Source organism: Coregonus clupeaformis, chromosome 30 (genome assembly GCF_020615455.1).
Source record: "Coregonus clupeaformis isolate EN_2021a chromosome 30, ASM2061545v1, whole genome shotgun sequence".
NCBI lineage: Eukaryota > Metazoa > Chordata > Actinopteri > Salmoniformes > Salmonidae > Coregonus > Coregonus clupeaformis.
The window spans coordinates 24,041,294-24,063,999 of record NC_059221.1 but is presented as its reverse complement, the minus strand read 5'-3'; the positions used below and the strand labels follow the sequence as shown (position 1 = coordinate 24,063,999).

General features: G+C 46.0%; 1 protein-coding gene across 1 annotated transcript in view; it reads right to left on the bottom strand.

Moving 5' to 3' along the window:
• The window catches only part of LOC121546570 (rho GTPase-activating protein 39), a 124,662-nt gene that overhangs the window by 8,633 nt on the left and 93,323 nt on the right, over positions 1–22,706 (bottom strand). Inside the window, exons 4-7 of the mRNA XM_041857822.2 lie at positions 22,005–22,644; positions 21,454–21,549; positions 8,678–8,751; positions 4,766–4,965 (exon numbers count right to left, since the gene is read on the bottom strand). Of these exons, the coding sequence (XP_041713756.1) occupies positions 4,766–4,965; positions 8,678–8,751; positions 21,454–21,549; positions 22,005–22,644 (1,010 nt within the window). The remainder of the gene's footprint in view (positions 1–4,765; positions 4,966–8,677; positions 8,752–21,453; positions 21,550–22,004; positions 22,645–22,706) is intronic.

Sequence of the window (22,706 nt, the reverse complement as noted above, 5' to 3'; positions counted from 1 at the left end):
AGGAGCACACAGGACTTCGCACTGGACTTCAGGACCCTGGCTGCCAGCGCGGGATGGAATGAGAGGGCCCTGATTGACCACTACCGATGCAGCCTACGGGAGGACGTTCGTTGGGAGCTGGCCTGCAGGGACACCACCCTTAACCTGGACCAGCTGGTGGATATGTCGATCAGGCTGGATAACCTGTTGGCGACCCGTGGACGTCCGGATCAGGGTCCGTCCATTCCATCCCCCAGCACCTCCGACCCTACACCGATGGAGCTCGGAGGTGCTGCTCTCAGGGAGACCGGAAGGGGGGCCGTCTCCTGCACCAACTGTGGCCGCAGAGGACACACTGCTGGTCGGTGCTGGGGAGGTTCCTCAGGGAGTTGAGGCAGCAGGCAGAGCACTGGTAGATCGTCCCAGGTGAGTAGGCACCCGACTCACCCAGAGCTCCCTGTTGCGCACATGTGTATTGACATCGAATTTCCGGAGTTTTCCCCGCATTCCCAGCATAAGGCGCTCGTAGATTCAGGCGCAACTGGGAACTTTATTGATCGTAAGTTTTCCCGTAGTTTAGGGATTCCTATTTTTCCTGTTGATGTGCCCTTCCCTGTACATGCCTTAGATAGATGAGGAGAGAATTAGTCTCTTTCTGATTGATTCTCCTGCGTTTCCAGTGGTGTTGGGGCTTCCCTGGTTAACCTCTCATGACCCCACGATTTCATGGCAACAGAGGGCTCTCAAGGGATGGTCACGTCAGTGCTCGGGGAGGTGTGTAGGTGTTTCCATAGGTGCAACTACGGTGGAATGTCCAAACCAGGTCTCCACTATCCATGTAAAAAGAAGGCGACTCAATTACCACCCCATCGACAGGAGGATTGTGCGATAAATCTCCAGGTAGGCGCTGCACTTCCCCGGAGTCACGTGTATCCTCTGTCACAGGAAGAGACGGCTGCTATGGAAACATATGTCTCCGAATCTCTGGGACAGGGATACATTCGGCCTTCCACTTCACCTGTCTCCTCAAGTTTCTTTTTTGTGATGAAGAAGGATAGAGGTTTACGCCCATGCATTGACTACCGTGGTCTCAAACAGATCACTGTTAAGTACAGTTATCCACTACCTCTCATTGCTAGTATGACGGAGTCATTGCACGGGGCACGCTTCTTCACTAAATTGGATCTCAGGAGCGCGTACAACCTGGTGCGTATCTGAGAGGGAGATGAGTGGAAGATGGCATTTAGTACCACATCTGGGCACTATGAGTACCTCGTCATGCCGTACGGGTTGATGAATGCTCCATCAGTCTTCCAATCCTTTGTTGATGAGATTTTCAGGGACCTGCAGGGACAGGGTGTAGTGGTGTATATAGATGACATTCTCATATACTCCGCTACACGAGCCGAGCATGTGTCCCTGGTGTGCAAGGTGCTTGGTCGACTGTTGGAACATGACCTGTTCGTCAAGGCGGAGAAATGTCTGTTCTTTCAAAAGTCAGTCTCCTTCCTGTCCGCTTCAGGGGTGGAGATGGAGATCTAAATATGATATTGTTGCTAGATACCCATGGAATTGATTTAACAGTAAATTGAATGTTCTACAAAAACATTCCATTGGTAGGCCTATATCACCGCAAATGGCACGCTCCGCTCCGTTCTGCTGGCACATCATCTCAATTATATACTCTGTTTGTGGTGTTATTTGTTCTATATTGACAGTTGAGAAATAATTGTTATACTCACATAAAGCTGAGACTTTTCTATGTTTTAACAACAGTAACATTTGTTGTTTTAAAAATGGTGTCTTTCCCTCAATTACATTTCGGAACGTCGCTCAACTGTCAGTATGCTTGAGCTTATCAGAATGCATCTCTTCCTTCACTCTGTGTGCAAAGGGGGGAGCAGGAGTGAGAGCCTGCAGCAAAATGGGGACAGGGCAGATTCTTGCTCTTTCCTCTGGCAACGGCCCGACTCGCACTGGCACACGCACATGACATGCACACACAGAAGTGCACATGTGGATAGCTCTCTAACATCTTCAAAGTGGCCTTGAGTATTATTTGATTTTCAATTGTTTTCTTTTTTTGCCATGGTGGCAACAATTAAGCAGCGGCACAATACAATGGAAACACTTGTCACTCCGTGGCATTTTTTAAGACCTTTGAAAACTGAATTTAAGACTTATTAAGGCCTTTAAATCAGAAATTAATGTAATACTTTGAAGGACCCGCGGACACCCTATTGATGTTGATGCCTCTGCAGATGTTGAAAGGATCATACTCTAAATAGAACAGTCACATTAGCCTCGGCGGTAGTTAGTTAGCTAGCTAGCTAATGGTTAGCTAACATAAGCTAATGTTAGCTTGCAAAGTTACAAATCACATTGTCAGATAGCAGCTGGCTAATTACATTGATATGTTTTGGAATGTTTAGCCAGCTAGCTCAATTTTGGTTTAGATAAATACATTTAGTTCCCTAGCTAGCTAGTTAGCTAGCTAGGTAATGTTAGCTACCTTACCTCAGTTTGTCCTCTTTTCTGCTGCGCTGATGTTGGCTGATCGAATGCCTTCCCCTTTGAAGTGAAGGGGAAATTCTATGGAATAGCATCACTTGTCAACGATCGACGACATGCCAACTCCATCAGTTGAGACTTCAGTTCCGTTTCAAAATCCTCTGGCTGAAAGTGCTGGCTACAAACAGACATTTTGATATTTCTCACATCAAAATTGGATACACCTTCACGGGGCGGTCCTCCACGTCCTGAAATTGCTATGAATTCTGGATACTGTGGGTTGCTTACAACCAGGAAATGTAGCTGACCCCGTTTCTACCGGTGAGATGCAGAAACGCTTGTATTTGCGTGATATGTTAATATCACATTAATGGACATTGTCACGCCCTGGCTCTAGGGACTCTTTTATGTTGAGCCAGGGTGTGTAGAGTCTATGTTTTGTGCTCTTTGTTTCTGTTCTAGTTCTTGTGTTTCTATGTTGGCCAGAGTGGTTCTCAATCAGAGGCAACGAGTGTCAGCTGTTGCTGGTTGTCTCTGATTGGGAACCATATTTAGACAGGTTGTTTTTCCACAGTGTTTTGTGGGATCTTGTTCCGTGTTGGTTTGTGAATGTAACCAGGGACGTCACGTTTTCGTTTTGTTGGTGTGATCATTATTTAATAAATATGTTCGCATTCCACGCTGCGCCTTGGTCCTCCTCTGTTCCCGACGATCGTGACAGACATTTTATAGTGAAATAGAGCAGCGGTGAAATTTCCCTTTAAGCAGCCCAGGGAAGACCATGTATTTAATACATGGCTCTGGGGACAACCACAGTATCGCTTCAGCATGTTGCCGTGGTCTAGTCCAAACATATTGGGGATATATGATCCCAGGTGGACATGGTTATACAATACCTCTCGGATATAATCCGTGAGAAAGGCGTTTCATGGACATAGCAGTGCTACACGTCTGGAGGTATCCGTTACATGGTGACTGATTGTGCCAAGGAGTTAAACCAAAGCAAAATCACCGAGCCACAAGGACAACGCCAGTCATATCCCTGACACAGGGGATCCCTGTCTAGTTAAAAATAAATCATGCTCAATAAGAACACAAAAATAAAGTCAATCCTTCGACAGCAGGGTTTCAAAATAAAATAAACTGTCATGGTAGATTTCCTGTCAATGTTCAAAACACACACCAGACTGAAGGGAGATGTGAGTGACTAAATGAGACCTGTGACAAAAAGGGAACTGGCTTAAAATATGTTTACAGTATCTCATGTAATCTCCTGTTTGTTCTATGTACAATCCACCGTCTGTCAGTGTGTGATGAGACCTTAGCCAAAGAGGAACTTACACATAAATAGTGTGCAGAACACTGGGCTCTAAGTGTACTTGAATACAAACAGAATGGGAGAGAAAGAGGAAACTGCCCACTGTATTTACATTCACATACACAGTCATAAAACAATGTATTTAATCATCAGATGCTTCTATCTGAAGCATGAAGGTACAAAAGCTTCATTTGTTGGATTTCCATTTTTTGCTGTGTAACAGGGATTTAGTCTGTGAATTTGTATCATTCGGTAATGTCAAACATATTAATGTTTGTTTGAACTACCATTTCTCAGTAGGACCACCCAGTCTGTCTGAGCCATGAGCAGGGCTTGTGCCATGTTTGAAGGGGTCTTCAGAGCACCAGACATCTGTACCGATGCCCTAGGAGAGGGTCTGAATCAGTGAGAACGAGGTACAGTCATCTTTTCTCCACAGCCCAGTCAGTGAATGATTAACCTCCCCAGGTTAACCAGATGGTGTGTTTGTTTAACTGATTAACATAGCCTGAGATCAGAGGAGAAAGAGCCTCACTTCCTCCCCTCCCGACCAATGGGAGTCTCTGATGAGGCTGGTCCTATAACGCTGCTGGCCTGGGGCTGGGAGACAAGGAGCAGAAGAGTTCTGTCTGTCTGTACTGCTAATTACTGCTGAAACAAAGGCTCTGACCCAGTCTGGTTCTGCATACCATGTGTGTCAGGGATGGCTATACTGTATATTCCATGATGCACGCCTGTGTTTCTTTACCCCCATACCGCTACTTACCCCCTCAAAGTGATCCTCATCTGTGGAGACCGTTTCTGGTACCCTAAGTTTATCCGATTCCACCAACATTGCTCTTCTCCCCCCTATCCTTCCACCCTGACGCCCACCCCTTCTCCCTGGAGCCCAGCCTGGTGTGGTGGTACAGTCGTGTGGTGGTGTGGTGGTGGTGAGGTGGTGGTGTGACTCCTCACCTGAAGATTCCCTCTGTCTGGGCCCCTCCCAGGGCTAGGACGTACTGGGAAAGCTGCACCTGCACCCAGGGGAGCCTGCGCTCCGGGAACATCTCGCTCTGGCGCTCCATGATCTCCTCCAGGGCACTGCCGAACAGGGAGGGTGTCACGATGGCGTTCCTCCCCTGGTCTAACTCCTCCAGGGTGGGCTTCCTCAGACCCTGTGAGGGGGGAGGGGGTGAGAAGGAAAAAGGGACTTGACCCTAAACACAGCTCTAGAGCCTCCAGAAAGTCTATTGATTTAAGCTGGTTTTAAGCCGACCCTTATCTAAGTACATTGTCTATCTATGTAAGGCCCAGGTGGGGTTGCTCACACTACTGAACTGCAGGTCAGGTCCCTCATATACAGAAGTAGACAGGAGACACCCAGCCATGTTTAAAGCCCAGCTTCCATCTCCACAGCTCCGAGGGGTTAAAAGAAGGAATGGCGCTGGAATGTATAGCGGCCATTTTAACGGTTCTGAACAATTATGCTATTTTGTGTGTGTGTGTTTTTCTTCCAGCAGATCTTAACTGTTTTTGTACATAATGTTTCCGCCATCGTTTCCTCTGACCAAAAAAAGTTTCTGGACATCAGAACAGTGATCCCTAACCTCGATTTGGATGAAGATTTCTACTTCAATGAGTCAGCGGCACATACTACTCACCTCAGACCAGGAACTAATCCCCGACATTCGGACGAAAAACAGACGGCGATATAGAGGCCGACATGTGGGTACCCTGATGAAACTATGGCAACGAGTAAATAATCATCCTCTACCCTCTGTTCTATTGGTGAATGAACAATCATTGGAGAACAAACTGGACGAGCTCAGTTCGAGACTATCCTATCAACAGGACCTGAAAAACTGTAATATTCTATGTTTCTCGGAAACTTGGCTAAACAAGGACATGGATAATATTCAAACAGGTTTTTCTATGCATCGGCAGGACAGAACGGCAGCGACGGGTAAGCTCAAGGGGGGTGGTGTGTGTTTCTTTGTTAACAACAGCTAGTGCGCAATCTGTAATATTAAGGATGTCTCAAGGTTCTGCTCGCCTGAGTTAAAATACCTCATGATAAGCTGTAGACCGTACTATTTACCATGAGAGTTTTCATTTTTTGTAGCTGTCTATTTACCACCCCAAACCGATGCTGGCACTAAGACCGCACTCAACGAGCTGTATAAGGCAATAAGCAAACAAGAAAATGCTCATCCAGAAGCGGCACTCCTAGTGGCCGGGGACTTTAATGCAGGCAAACTTAAATCTGTTTTACCTAATTTCTACCAGCATGTCACGTGCAATCAGAGCAAAAAAAACTCTAGACCACCTTTACTCCACACACAGAGATGCGTGCAAAGCTCTCCCTTGCCCTCCATTTGGCAAATCTGACAATAATTCTATCCTTCTGACTCCTGCTTACAAGCAAAAACTAAAGTAGGAAGTACCAGTGACTCGCTCAATATGGAAGTGGTCAGATGACACGGATGCTACGCTACAGGAATGTTTTGCTGGCACAGATTGGAATATGTTCCGGGACTCATCTGATGGCATTGAGGAGTTTATCACATCAATCACCGTCTTCATTAATAAGTGCATCGACGACGACGTCCCCACAGTGACTCTATGTACATATCCCAACCAGAAGCCATGGATTACAGGCCAGACGGATTACCAGGACAGGTACTCCGAGCATGCGCTGACCAGCTGGCAAGAGTCTTCACTGACATTTTCAACTTCTCCCTGGCCCAGTCTGTAATACCTACATGTTTCAAGCAGACCACCATAGTCCCTGTGCCCAAGAACGCCAAGGTAACCTGTCGAAATGACTAAGAACCCGTAGCACTAACATATGTAGACATGAAATGCTTTGAAAGGCTGGTCGTGGCTCACATCAACACAATCATCCAAGACACCCTGGACCGACTCCAATTTCCATACCGCCTCAACAGATCCACAGATAACGCAATCTCAATTGCACTCCACACTGCCCTTTCCCACTTGGACAAAAGGAACACCTACGTGAAAATTCTGTTCATTGACTACAGCTCTTTGACTACTGACTGAACACCTCCCTCTGCAACTGGATCCTGGACTTCCTGACGGGACGCCCCCAGGTGGTGAGGGTAGGCAACAACACATCCGCCACACTGACCCTCAACACAGGGGCCCCTCAGGGGTGCATGCTTAGTCCCCTCCTGTACTCCCTGTTCACCCACGACTGCATGGCCACGCACGACTCCAACACCATCAAGTTTGCCGACGACACGACGGTGGTAGGCCTGATCACCGATGACGTTGAGACAGCCTATAGGGAGGAGGTCAGAGACTTGGCAGTGTGGTCAAGGGACAACAACCTCTCCCTCAACATCAGCAAGACAAAGGAGCTGATCGTGGACTACAGGAAACGGAGGGCCGGGGACGCCCCCATTCACATCGACAGGGCTGTAGTGGAGCGGGTCGAGAGCTTCAAGTTCCTCAGTGTCCACATCACTAAGGACCTATCATGGTCCAAACACACCAAGACAGTCGTGAAGAGGGCACGACAACACCTCTTCCCCCTCAGGAGGCTGAAAAGATTTGGCATGGGCCCTCAGATCCTCAAAGTTCTACAGCTGCACCATTGAGAGCATCTTAACTGGCTGCATCACCGTGTGGTATGGGAACTGCTTGGCATCCAACCGCAAGGCGCTACAGAGGGTAATGCGTACGGCCCAGTACATCACTGGGGCCGAGCTCCCTGCAATCCAGGACCTCTATACCACACGGTGTCAGAGGAAGGCCCTAAAAATTGTCAAAGACTCCAGCCACCCAAGTCATAGACTGTTCTCTCTGATATCGCACGGCAAGCAGTACCGATGCAGCAAGTCTGGAACCAACAGGACCCTGAACAGCTTCTACCCCCAAGCCATAAGACTGCTAAATAGTTAGTCTGGGTAGCTATTTGGTTAACTATTTAACTATCTGCATTGACTGTTTTTGCACTAACTTTTTTTGACTCATTACATACGCTGCTGCTACTGTTTACTATCTGTCCCTTTATTCCTAGTTATATGTACATACTGTATCTACCTCAATGACCTCGTACTCCTGCACATCCACTCGGTACTGGTACCCTGTGTATATAGCCAAGTTATCGTTACTCATTGTGTATCTATTATTACTTTTATTATTACGTGTTTCATTTTTCTATTATTTATCTATTTCCTTTCTCTCTGCATTGTTGGGACGGGCCCTTAAGTAAGCATTTCACTGTTAGTCTACACCTGTTGTTTACGAAGCATGTGACTAATAACATTTGATTTGAAATATAGCCCCCAGTAAAAGTGGCTGGTCTGGGGCTGCAGTGGGCGGGTTGTGGGCTGGCTGATTACATGGTGGGACACAACAGAGGACAGGGTGGAGGTTGGGACACTGTCTGATGGAGGGGTGGTTGGGGGGGTCACAAGCTCAGACTTGAACCCCCTCTAGCTCCACGTGTCCAGTGGGGATTTGGGAGAGAGCGGGTGGCGGAGGGGGTCCAAAGGGGTGTTGTAACCCCCCCGTCTCAGTTTTGGTTTACATATTAGTGCCTATTTTGCTGAGGACTCCTAAAGGCTCAGTGTGATGATTGCTAACACGCGTGAGAGCTCCCAGAATGCCTCGCTTCATAGCCGACGCTAACCTCAGGGGCAACACTGACTCACTAGAACAATAGAAACGTTCCACTTCTCTTTGTCTGCTGGGAGAGTTGGAGTTACTAGATCCTTAATAATTAGAATATAAAACTGCAGCAGAAGGTCTGGAAATTAAATCGCAATCCAGTCCAGCAGTGAGAGATGGAGCAACCCCCTCTGTCCTTGTATGACATCCCTCCCTGGCCATTTTAATAGTGGTTTAGGATGACCTTACCTTTTTGCCCCCAGTGACGGCGACCTTCTGCAGCTTGCGGTAGCAGTACTTGGCATAAGTGCTGATTGGCAGGCCTGGAGAGACGGGAGATGAGACACCATTACTGACCAATCCTGAGGCAGTAATACAATTCTGCCTGCATGTCAGCGTCCTCAGTGTTGAGGTTGTTTTATTTCTGTTCTACAGGAGTAATACCCAGGGGTGATAAAACCCCACCGACAGATCATGTTACCAATTAATCATCAAAACCAAATCTGTTCACCGCAGGGCATTTTGGATATCAGCTCTGCACATTCCAGGAGAATCCTGCACAGTCACCATGGCGTAATATTACCCTTATCATCGAGCTGTAGGGAGCAGCTGTACCTCAAGGTTAAAGCCACCAAGACATTAAACACTAACTGCCGCTAGTGCTAAGTATCACAGATAGTACTGCTACTGTTATTAAAGCACTATTACTACTATCATTATTGAATTTGCATTTTTACTTGTACTTCAACCGCTTCTACTTTAACTGCAACTGCCACTACTGTATATCAGAACCCTTTGAAGAACCCTTTTTGGTTCCAGGTAGAACCTTTGTGTGTGAGTGTAGAATAAGCGACTGAGGCATTGGCCGGCCAACACATTTTTTCTGTTGTCCTTACTCTGTGAGAACCAGAGTTCGTCTTGGCTGCAGACCCTGGTGCTGAAACTACATGACACAGATTTATGGCAAACAGGTGAAAGTCGTTCACAGCCTGTCCTCAGCAACAAAACAGCAGCAGGAGTTTTGGCAGAGGGTAGCTGAGTTGAGTTTTGAGAGACTACGAGAACTTGAGGCTTTAAAAAGGTTTTGTGATTGTCTCCTATCATAAGTCAAAAGAATCACACAGAACTGACATCGTGTTGATTTCAGGAGGGGGAGGGGGGAGGGGTTTAACTGTGTTCTTTCTCCTCATCCAAGACAGGAAGTAATTCACTTTACGGCTTCATGAAACAACAAAGAGAGAGGAGGGGTGCAGAGATATTATAGTAAGGTCCTCCTGGGGAAGAGGAAAGGAAGGAGGGGACTGAAATTGGGCAGGTCCCAGAGACCAGGCGATGGTGGAGAAAAGGGAACACTATGACACTCGGCTGTCCTTCATCAGCCTGCCCAGGCCCTAGTGTTACTGTAGCACTGTATCGGCTCAGAGGACCAGACACAATAGAGGATAATACTACTGTGTCATTCACCTCCGAGCACAGCTGTGAGGGCACATGGCCAAGCAGGCCTCAACAGGGATAGTCAGAGAGGTGACAGGTCACACAGGACAAGACTGATGACCTCAGTCCAGAACAAATCCTTTAACTTCTCCTCCTCTTCGAGCCATGTTTACAGTGTTGTCAAGATGTTCAAACATAGTGGACGGAGGGCTTTGTAACAGAAGGAGAAGAGGAGAGTTCTAATGGGAGTTGTTTTAGGCAGAAGTTCTGTTTTATTTGGCTGTAAAAACACATATTTAAGAGGCATGGCAGTTCTTTCACAAGCCCGTGTCTCTGATCTCTGATCTCTGTGCTGCAGTACTGCAGGACTCACACATCGCTCTGGCTCAGGACTGCTGCTGGGAACACCTGCTACAAGATATGTTCCTTTCTTTTTCTAGACCTTATTGTCTTCACATCCCTCGTCTTCTCCTCTCATCCTCTTTTATTCACTTCTCTCCTCTGGCCCTCACAATCCTTCAATTATGTTCCGTTTCTCTAATGGTTGCTGTTATTCTCTCCTGCTGTTCTCATCCTTCCTTTCTCCTCCTTCCTCTCCCTCTCTCTCTCTCTCTCTCTCGCTCGCTCTCGCTCGCTCGCTCACGCTCTCGCTCTCTCGCTCAATTCAATTTCAATTCAATTCAAAGGGCTTTATTGGCAAAGTGAAATAGATAATAAACAGATTGAAATAAACAAAAAAATTAACAGTAAGCATTACACTCAAAAAAGTTTAAAAGGAATAGAGACATTTCAAATGTCATATTATGTCTATATACAGTGTTCTAATGATGTGCAAATAGTTAAAGTACAAAACGGGAAATTAAATCAACGTAAATATAGTTTGTATTTACATTGGTGTTTGTTCTTCACTGGTTGCCCTTTTCTTGTGGCAACATGTCACAAATCTTGCTGCTGTGATTGCACACTGTGGTATTTCACCCAATAGATATGGGAGTTTATCAAAATTGTATTTGTTTTCAAATTCTTTGTGGGTCTGTGTAATCTGTGGGAAATATGTGTCTCTAATATGGTCATACATTTGGCAGGAAGTTACGAAGTGCAGCTCTGTTTCCATCTCATTTTGTCGGCAGTGTGCACATAGCCTGTCTTCTCTTGAGAGCCAGGACTGCCTACGGCGGCCATTCTCAATAGCAAGGCTATGCTCACTGAGTCTGTACATAGTCAAAGCTTTCCTTAAGTTTGGGTCAGTCACAGTGGTCAGGTATTATGCCAATGTGTACTCTCTGTTTAGGGCCAAATAGCATTCTAGTTTACTCAGTTTTTTTGTAAATTCTTACCAATGTGTCAAGTAATTATCTTTTTGTTTTCTCATGATTTGGTTGGGTCTAATTGTGTTGCTGTCCTGGGGCTCTGTGGGGTCTGTTTGTGTTGGTGAACCGAGTCCCAGGACCAGCTTGCTTAGGGGGCTCTTCTCCAGGTTCATTTCTCTGTAGGTGATGGCTTTGTTATGGAAGGTTTGGGAATCGCTTCCTTTTAGGTGGTTGTAGAATTTAATGTCTCTTTTCTGGATTTGGATAATTAGCGGGTATCGTCCTAATTCTGCTCTGCATGCATTATTTGGTGTTTTACGTTGTACACTGACTATATATTTGCAGAATTCTGCATGCAGTCTCAATTTGGTGTTTGTCCCATTTTGTGAATTCTTGGTTGGTGAGCGGGCCTCAGACCTCACAACCATAAAGGGCAATGGGTTCTATAACTGATTCAAGTATTTTTAGCCAGATCCTAATTGGTCTGTCAAATTCTATGTTCCTTTTGATGGCATAGAAGGCCCTTCTTGCCTTGTCTCTCAGATCGTTCACAGCTTTGTGGAAGTTACGTGTGGCGCTGATGTTTAGGCCGAGGTATGTATCATTTTTTTGTGTGCTCTAGGGCAATGGTGTCTAGATGGAATTTTGTATTTGTGGTCCTGGCAACTGGACCTTTTTTGGAACACCATTATTTATATTTCTCTCTCTCTCTCTCTCTCTCTCTCTCTCTCTCTCTCTCTCTCTCTCTCTCTCTCTCTCTCTCTCTCTCTCTCTCTCATTCTCTCTCTCTCTCTCTCTCTCTCTCTCTCTCTCTCTCTCTCTCTCTCTCTCTCTCTCTCTCTCTCTCTCTCTCTCTCTGAGCATTCCTTCCTTCTCCTGTCTTGTGTTAGGGTTGGAATGACAAGCATGTGGGAGCGGTGGACTGATTTCCCCTCTTATTTGTCAGATGATGTTACTGAGGCACATAGTCCAGCCAGGGTAGAGGGCTGGCTGGTACCACTGAGCACCACTGTTAAGACCTCTGAGACTGTTAAGACTCTGAGACACCAAGAGAATCCTGTGTTGACTTTACATTACCTGGTGGCGTAATCCCTATATAATGCCACAAGAAGACAGAGAGAGGACAGGGTGGGGGGAGCTACATGGATGTTTGTGTATGAGTCTGTTACCATGGGTGTAAATGTGTTTGTGTATGAGTCTGTTACCATGGGTGTAAATGTGTTTGTATGCATAAAAACCTAGAGTTGATGTGGGGGATGGGGGCATCTATAAAACAGGTGACATAAAAGAGCAACAGTCTCTTCATTACTCTCCACTAGCAGCCTGTTTGTGTCTGTGGCCTAAGCCTCAGCTGAGTGTCCAATGGGATCCACCGATCCAGCGCTGAACAGGGACCGCCAGGGCCAGAGAAAAGATACAGAGGAAACAGAGAGTATTTGCATACAAATAGGTGGTGGTTAATCCTCCACAGAGAGGAGAAGAGGCCCCAGCCACCCCACTCCTCTGGCCCACGCGCCCCCTTTACTGGGGGCTTAACAGGACTTGGCCCACTGTTTCATTCCCAGGACACCCAGTGCTGCCACCACAATGCCTGGCTGCCCAGGTCTTCCCAGCCTGTCTGAGGCCCATGGGCCGGCCCCATTGTCAGTCACACGTTCTTAAACGTGCCACAGGGAGATCGGACCAAAACAAACCGTTATAGCCTCTTTCTCCTCTTTTAATGATCCGAGGCCCCAAACTGGCGCCCAGAACAATGCCCGTTCAGCAGCCTGGGCCTGGTGAGGCCCTCCCTTCAAGACATTCCAACGACTATCCCATCCAACCCCTCCTCCCCTTTGCCGCTACCCATGCCCAGGACTAGAGCTCATATCATGGGGGCTGCTGTCTGAGACTGGGATCTTGATCACATGAAGCTGGGTCATCTGTCCAGTGGCTCGTTTCAGTAAAAGAGTGTGGATCGCCCAACGCTCCGGTACAAACACACACTCTCACATAGACAGTAGTTCCTCATGCCCTCAGTGACAACACTTTCATACAGACAGTAGTTCCTCATGCCCTCAGTGACAACACTCTCACATAGACAGTAGTTCCTCATGCCCTCAGTGACAACACTTTCATACAGACAGTAGTTCCTCATGCCCTCAGTGACAACACTTTCATACAGACAGTAGTTCATCATGCCCTCAGTGACAACACTTTCATACAGACAGTAGTTTCCTCATGTCCTCAGTGACAACACTCTCACATAGACAGTAGTTCCTCATGCACTCAGTGACAACACTTTCATACAGACAGTAGTTCCTCATGCCCTCAGTGACAACACTTTCATACAGACAGTAGTTCATCATGCCCTCAGTGACAACACTTTCATACAGACAGTAGTTCCTCATGCCCTCAGTGACAACACTTTCATTACAGACAGTAGTTCCTCATGCCCTCAGTGACAACACTTTCATACAGACAGTAGTTCCTCATGCCCTCAGTGACAACACTTTCATACAGACAGTAGTTCCTCATGCCCTCAGTGACAACACTTTCATACAGACAGTAGTTCCTCATGCCCTCAGTGACAACACTTTCATACAGACAGTAGTTTCCTCATGCCCTCAGTGACAACACTTTCATACAGACAGTAGTTCCTCATGCCCTCAGTGACAACACTTTCATACAGACAGTAGTTCCTCATGTCCTCAGTGACAACACTTTCATACAGACAGTAGTTCCTCATGCCCTCAGTGACAACACTTTCATACAGACAGTAGTTCCTCATGCCCTCAGTGACAACACTTTCATACAGACAGTAGTTCATCATGCCCTCAGTGACAACACTTTCATACAGACAGTAGTTCCTCATGCCCTCAGTGACAACACTTTCATACAGACAGTAGTTCCTCATGCCCTCAGTGACAACACTTTCATACAGACAGTAGTTCCTCATGCCCTCAGTGACAACACTCTCATACAGACAGTAGTTTCCTCATGTCCTCAGTGACAACACTTTCATACAGACAGTAGTTCCTCATGCCCTCAGTGACAACACTTTCATACAGACAGTAGTTCATCATGCCCTCAGTGACAACACTTTCATACAGACAGTAGTTCCTCATGCCCTCAGTGACAACACTTTCATACAGACAGTAGTTCATCATGCCCTCAGTGACAACACTTTCATACAGACAGTAGTTCCTCATGCCCTCAGTGACAACAATTTCATACAGACAGTAGTTCCTCATGCCCTCAGTGACAACACTTTCATACAGACAGTAGTTCCTCATGCCCTCAGTGACAACACTTTCATACAGACAGTAGTTCCTCATGCCCTCAGTGACAACACTTTCATACAGACAGTAGTTCCTCATGCCCTCAGTGACAACACTTTCATACAGACAGTAGTTCCTCATGCCCTCAGTGACAACACTTTCATACAGACAGTAGTTCCTCATGCCCTCAGTGACAACACTTTCATACAGACAGTAGTTCCTCATGTCCTCAGTGACAACACTTTCATACAGACAGTAGTTCCTCATGCCCTCAGTGACAACACTCTCATACAGACAGTAGTTTCCTCATGTCCTCAGTGACAACACTCCAGAGTGGATGTGGAGTACAGTGTGACTAACTGTTTTCTACTACAGTGTGGGGAGGAGAGTGAGTCCAGCTGGTAGCAGTAGCACAGTGAGTGGACTCTCCAGAGCCGGCTCTACTGGGTGGCAAAGCTGGCATGGACCCCCCAGATAGAAATATTATATGAATTACAATGCCCGTTTTTGATAATGTAGCATTGTCGGGCCTGATAGTAGCACAGATTGGGACAGAGGCTATGCCAGTAGTGGGCTCATGATCTGAAGAGGGATTGGGGATGTAATAATGTAATATTTAGTAGTTAAAATCCAAAAATGCATTCTGATTGGGCACCAAGCCATTCAATGTCATAAGGTACCGCCTTCATTAACTCGTTTAGGAAGCTCATTGGATCCCACCCAGGGCGGGGTCCAAATGTACAGATTTCTTTCTCACAGTGAGGGGAAAAAAGTTGTTTACTTTTCCAGACATCTACAGCTAATTATAGGCTCGCTACTAGATTCATTAAGTTTTGGTAGCAGCAAGCTGAATAATTACAGCTGGTTAATCAGCATAGATATCCGAAAATGGCTGGGCACTGCCAAGAGCAAAAAAAACGGAGGACCACCACATCGAGTGCGATGCTGAGCTCACAGAGCAGCCTGCTGGCCCGACCACCGAGGTTGAGTAGCCTAGCATCAAATGTAATACCTGCCCATCCCCCACGCTGCCCGCTGACCAACAAGATGGAGAAGAGCCAGGTCCTAGCGCCAACAGCACCAGGGTGACATCACAACAAGCACCTGCACCTCCGTTACCCCAGCAACTAGCACCTGACGACCTGTTGGAGCTAACCAAAACTGAACCAGTGGAAGCAGAGTTTATTGGGTTCTTGCAAAGTGAAATCGCAACCAAAGCCAGCAACAACAAATGGACCCCACTCAGCGTTCTTCAAAGATACGGCGGGGCCTTTGTCAGCAATGCCGACTGTGCTGTTGGCACTGAAACATGGATTTGGATTAACATTTGGGACATCTACAGCGATGTGCGAAGATTCCTTCTCGACTCCGAAGAACATATTCAGTGAACACAGCATGTTTTACATCATGCTCTGAGGTGACGCTGAAATTGGCAGTGCAGAATTCGACAGAAATGTAGCCTATAGTTGTAATTATTGAAGTTTAAACTATGAAGAATTGTTGACAAGCTAGTGGTGCTCATCCTGTCAGCTGACCTGTGCGTGTTGGTAGGCACCGATCATGTGTCGGCCTACGGCAGCTACGGCTGCATTTCAGATACACATGTTGTAGTGGGCCGCATATCTTTCTTGTGTTATTATATAAAGCGACGGTTGTTGATGTGTACGGCTACATTTCAGATACATTTTTTGAACATTTGAACAGTAGTAGGACCATTCTACCTTGTGTTATTAGGGCTCTAAAGCAACACTAGTTGTGCCCCCCCCCCCCCATGGATTTAAAATGCCCCCTCAGGCATGTCATCCTGGATCCGGGCCTGGGACTCTCTCTGTCACAGTACTAGTACAGCTGGTAGCAGGGCTGGGGAGGACTGTGTGATGTGATGTGGTGTCTCAGGTAGCCTCAGGGCAGAATGCTGCATCATGAGACCAGCAAGGATGCTGGCACACAGCTGTGAGGAGCCATCTGATTGTTCAAATGAGCACACTAGGGCTGTCCCCAACTAAAAGAAAGATTGATCGACCAAGAGTCCTCTTTTCTTTCGACCAAACTTTTTAAATGTGTATTTTTCCATACAGTGAGGGAAAAAAGTATTTGATCCCCTGCTGATTTTGTACGTTTGCCCACTGACAAAGACATGATCAGTCTATAATTTTAATGGTAGGTTTATTTGAACAGTGAGAGACAGAATAACAACAAAAAAATCCATAAAAATTAATGTCAAAAATGTTATAAATTAATTTGCATTTTAATGAGGGAAATAAGTATTTGACCCCTCTGCAAAACATGACTTAGTACTTGGTGGCAAAACCCTTGTTGGCAATCAGAGGTCAGACGTTTCTTGTAGTTGGCCACCAGGTTTGCACACATCTCAGGAGGGATTTTGTTCCACTCCTCTTTGCAGATCTTCTCCAGGTCATTAAGGTTCCGAGGCTGACGTTTGGCAACTCGAACCTTCAGCTCCCTCCACAGATTTTCTATGGGATTAAGGTCTGGAGACTGGCTAGGCCACTCCAGGACCTTAATGTGCTTCTTCTTGAGCCAGTCCTTTGTTGCCTTGGCCGTATGTTTTGGGTCATTGTCATGCTGGAATATGCATCCATGACCCATTTTCAATGCCCTGGCTGAGGGAAGGAAGTTCTCACCCAAGATTTGACGGTACATGGCCCCGTCCATCATCCCTTTGATGCGGTGAAGATGTCCTGTCCCCTTAGCAGAAAAACACCCCCAAAGCATAATGTTTCCACCTCCATGTTTGACGGTGGGGATGGTGTTCTTGGGGTCATAGGCAGCATTCCTCCTCCTCCAAACTCGGCGAGTTGAGTTGATGCCAAAGAGCTCGATTTTGGTCTCACCTGACCACAACACTTTCACCCAGTTCTCATCTGAATCATTCAGATGTTAATTGGCAAACTTCAGACGGCCCTGTATATGTGCTTTCTTGAGCAGGGGGACCTTGCGGGCGCTGCAGGATTTCAGTCCTTCACGGCGTAGTGTGTTACCAATTGTTTTCTTGGTGACTATGGTCCCAGCTGCTTTGAGATCATTGACAAGATCCTCCCGTGTAGTTCTGGGCTGATTCCTCACCGTTCTCATGATCATTGCAACTCCACGAGGTGAGATCTTGCATGGAGCCCCAGGCCGAGGGAGATTGACAGTTATTTTGTGTTTCTTCCATTTGCGAATAATCACCTTCTCACCAAGCTGCTTGGCGATGGTCTTGTAGCCCATTCCAGCCTTGTGTAGGTCTACAATCTTGTCCCTGACATCCTTGGAGAGCTCTTTGGTCTTGGCCATGGTGGAGAGTTTGGAATCTGATTGATTGATTGTTTCTGTGGACAGGTGTCTTTTATACAGGTAAACTGAGATTAGGAGCACTCCCTTTAAGAGTGTGCTCCTAATCTCAACTCGTTACCTGTATAAAAGACACCTGCGAGCCAGAAATCTTTCTGATTGAGAGGGGGTCAAATACTTATTTCCCTCATTAAAATGCAAATCAATTTATAACATTTTTGACATGCGTTTTTCTGGATTTCTTTGTTGTTATTCTGTCTCTCACTGTTCAAATAAACCTACCATTAAAATTATAGACTGATCATGTCTTTGTCAGTGGGCAAACGTACAAAATCAGCAGGGGATCAAATACTTTTTTCCCTCACTGTATATAGACACACCCTATGTGTTTGAATAAAATCAACTATATGCACTGAACTTGTATGATGCTTTAAGCATGCTGTTTGATTAAATAATAGGTGGTGTCTCTTATTGAGTTTAGGTAGTGGTGTCTCTTATTGAGTCTATGTAGTGGTGTCTCTTATTGAGTAGGTAGGTGGTCTCTTATTCAGTCTAGGTAGGTGGTGTCTCTTATTCAGTCTAGGTAGGTGGTGTCTGTTATTGAGTCTAGGTAGGTGGTGTCTCTTATTGAGTCTAGGTAGGTGGTGTCTCTTATTGAGTCTAGGTAGGTGGTGTCTCTTATTGAGTCTAGGTAGGTGGTGTCTCTTATTGAGTCTAGGTAGGTTGTGTCTCTAATTGAGTCTAGGTAGGTGGTGTCTCTTATTGAGTCTGGGTGTCTCTTGAGTCTAGGTAGGTGGTGTCTCTTATTGAGTCTAGGTAGGTGGTGTCTCTTATTGAGTCTAGGTAGGTGGTGTCTCTTATTGAGTCTAGGTAGGTGTTGTCTCTAATTGAGTATAGGTAGGTGGTGTCTCTTATTGAGTCTAGGTGTCTCTTATTGAGTCTAGGTAGGTGGTGTCTCTTATTGAGTCTAGGTAGGTGGTGTCTCTTGAGTCTAGGTAGGTGGTGTCTCTTATTGAGTCTAGGAAGGCTGTGTCTCTTATTGAGTCTAGGTAGTGGTGTATCTTATTGAGTCTAGGTAGGTGGTGTCTCTTCTTGAGTCTAGGTAGGTGGTGTCTCTTATTGAGTCTAGGTAGTGGTGTCTCTTATTGAGTAGGTAGGTGGTCTCTTATTCAGTCTAGGTAGGTGGTGTCTCTTATTCAGTCTAGGTAGGTGGTGTCTGTTATTGAGTCTAGGTAGGTGGTGTCTCTTATTGAGTCTAGGTAGGTGGTGTCTCTTATTTAGTCTAGGTAGGTGGTGTCTCTTATTGAGTCTAGGTAGGTGGTGTCTCTTATTGAGTCTAGGTAGGTGGTGTCTCTTATTGAGTCTAGGTAGGTTGTATCGCTAATTGAGTCTAGGTAGGTGGTGTCTCTTATTGAGTCTGGGTGTCTCTTGAGTCTAGGTAGGTGGTGTCTCTTATTGAGTGTAGGTAGGTGGTGTCTCTTATTGAGTCTAGGTAGGTGGTGTCTCTTATTGAGTCTAGGTAGGTGGTGTCTCTAATTGAGTATAGGTAGGTGGTGTCTCTTATTGAGTCTAGGTGTCTCTTATTGAGTCTAGGTAGGTGGTGTCTCTTATTGAGTCTAGGTAGGTGGTGTCTCTTTTGAGTCTAGGTAGGTGGTGTCTCTTGAGTCTAGGTAGGTGGTGTCTCTTATTGAGTCTAGGAAGGCTGTGTCTCTTATTGAGTCTAGGTAGTGGTGTATCTTATTGAGTCTAGGTAGGTGGTGTCTCTTCTTGAGTCTAGGTAGGTGGTGTATCTTTTGAGTCTAGGTAGGTGGTGTCTCTTATTGAGTCTAGGTAGGTGGTGTCTATTGTCTAGGTGTCTCTTATTGAGTCTAGGTAGTGGTGTCTCTTTTTGAGTCTAGGAAGGTGGTGTCTCTTCTTGAGTCTAGGAAGGTTGTGTCTCTTATTGAGTCTAGGTAGTGGTGTATCTTATTGAGTCTAGGTAGTGGTGTCTCTTCTTGAGTCTAGGTAGGTGGTGTCTCTTCTTGAGTCTAGGTAGGTGGTGTCTCTTATTGAGTCTAGGTAGGTGGTGTCTCTTATTGAGTCTACGTAGTGGTTTCTCTTCTTGAGTCTAGGAAGGTGGTGTCTCCTCTCACTCTAAAGAGAGGTCCCCTCAGCCATGGCCTGGACAGCATCACTAATGCTCTTTAGGCCAGAGGGTTAGGAGGAGACAGGGCCAGGGACGATCACCCCTATAACATGGCTATCTGCCTGCTAATCCCTGCCTGGCAGTGTGTGTGTGCCAGCCTGCCCAGCTGGGCAACAGAGATAAAGCACAGAGGGGAACACGTTACCACAGCTCTTGTTCCTCAAGGCTCCTTTGTGTGGTTCTGCTAATCTAATTTAAAGAGTCTAGTGCTGATGTGAATGTGTGCAATACCTTCAATTGTCAATATCATATAGAAAGAGACATAGGTTGGTAACACTTTATTTTTGATAGTCCAACTGTAGATGCTCTACAGACTATCAGTAACATGTCAAATAACCATCTACTAACCCTAACCCTAACCCTAGCTCTAACCCTGACCTTAACCCTTATCCTAACCCTAACCCTAAACTTAACTTTAACCCTTCATCTAAATCTAACCTTTACTCTAACTCTTCCTCAAACCTAACCGTAACTGTCGAAAGCAGTTGCTTATCAACAGATAGTCATACTATCAACAAACTGTCTGTAGAGCATCTACCGATGGAAAATCCAGACTATCCAGATAAAGTGTGACCATAGGTTAATATTTTCTGTGAGTGTCGGCCTGCCGGCTGTAAGATGGTTACACTGTGAAGACTACTTTGGATCAAGTGTTTTATTTAATATTTGTAACTGCTATCCTCTAGGAACACATTATACATATTGTTGTTTATGTTTTTTACTCAAATAAATTCAATTCAACTGTTAATCCTCCCTCTTTTTCTCCTGTGAATGAACAAGTGTTACTGTAGTGAACAAGTGTTACTGTAGAGAACAAGTGTTACTGTAGAGAACAAGTGTTACTGTAGAGAAGAAGTGTTACTGTAGAGAACAAGTGTTACTGTAGAGAACAAGCGTTACTGTAGTGAACAAGCGTTACTGTAGTGAACAAGCGTTACTGTAGTGAACAAGTGTTACTGTAGTGAACAAGCGTTACTGTAGTGAACAAGTGTTACTGTAGAGAACAAGTGTTACTGTAGAGAACAAGTGTTACTGTAGAGAACAAGTGTTACTGTAGAGAAGAAGTGTTACTGTAGAGAACAAGTGTTACTGTAGAGAACAAGTGTTACTGTAGAGAACAAGTGTTACTGTAGAGAACAAGCGTTACTGTTGAGAACAAGTGTTACTGTAGAGAAGAAGTGTTACTGTAGAGAACAAGTGTTACTGTAGAGAACAAGCGTTACTGTAGAGAACAAGTGTTACTGTAGAGAACAAGTGTTACTGTAGAGAACAAGTGTTACTGTAGAGAACAAGTGTTACTGTAGAGAACAAGTGTTACTGTAGAGAACAAGTGTTACTGTAGAGAACAAGTGTTACTGTAGAGAACAAGTGTTACTGTAGAGAACAAGTGTTACTGTAGAGAACAAGTGTTACTGTAGAGAACAAGTGTTACTGTTGAGAACAAGTGTTACTGTAGTGAACAAGCGTTACTGTAGAGAACAAGTGTTACTGTAGTGAACAAGTGTTACTGTAGAGAACAAGTGTTACTGTTGAGAAACTCACCCTCTTCTTCTTCCTCGTTGTTCTGCTTCATCTTCTTCCGGGACTTTGAATTCTTCTTGTTCTTCATGTCCTGTTTTTCCATAATGTGCTGCATGACTGTAAATGAAGTGGCGAGGAGGACGTAAAGACAAAATGTTATTTTGATTAAATATTTGTCGCAATAACACTCTCCCCAGAGTCTAGGTCTGAAAAACAGATGATGGGCTGGGCTCTCAACTTTGACCCCACTCCTTTTTTTCATTTTCTCACTTTTCCAGTGCTGCATCCTGTTTGATCTGGCCCGAATCCCAGATAATAATAGCTGGAAAACCAATATCAACTGGCTGTTTTTGAACACACGGGAATACCGGATACATAAACACACCTCTGGATGCACCCAAGTCTAATCAAACAAATACATCATATTTACTCCAAAACCCCCAAAACCACCAGCTACAGGAAAACAAACTTCACCAACCCACAACCCATGTAAAAACAGACAAAGATTCATAGATGTACTGTATATAAATAGTACAAACATTATTATCAATAGAAGCAGTTTTGCCACTCACTCTTCTTGTCGTTGGAGGGCTCCAGGTGTCTCTGGATGTACCCCTCCAGGTAGCTTCTGAACTTGGGCGAGGGGGAGAAGAAGGCCAGGCTGATGGCCATGAATTCCCAGCCGGCCTCCAGGCTCCTCAGGCTCAGGTTGTCAGTGGTCTGTCTGACCAGCTGGATGTACAGTTCGTCCCTCAGGGCCTGCATGCCCCAGCACTTAGTGACCACCAGCAGGGCGGCGTGACGGCGCTCCAGCCGGGCCGGACGGTCCCCCATGTAGGCCTGAACCAGCTTGAACATCTCACAGGCCTCTTTCTTGACGGCACGGTCGCTGGTGATCAGCATTGGCTTCTTGATGGAGCCCCTCTTCCAGGAGAGCATGTTGGCGATGGAGACGCGGCGGCGGAACAGGCCCTGAGTGTGCAGGTTCAGGTTCTTACTAGCCCAGTCCACCATGTTGGTGTCTGGAGGAGGTTTACAGAGGGTGGTGTAAGGGTACTGGTATCCCACGCTGCTGCCTCCTCCTCCTCCCCCACCTCCCCCTCTGTCTCCAGTCACTTTGACTCCATGGGGGGAGACCTGGGTGCTCCTGTGTCCATTACCTCCCCCTTGTGATGAGATCTCTGACTGGGCCTTGGATTCCAGTGTTCCTCCCTGGAGAAGAAGACCCAGAGGGAGAGGAAGCTTTAGCAAGGCATAGACATAAACGCCACAGC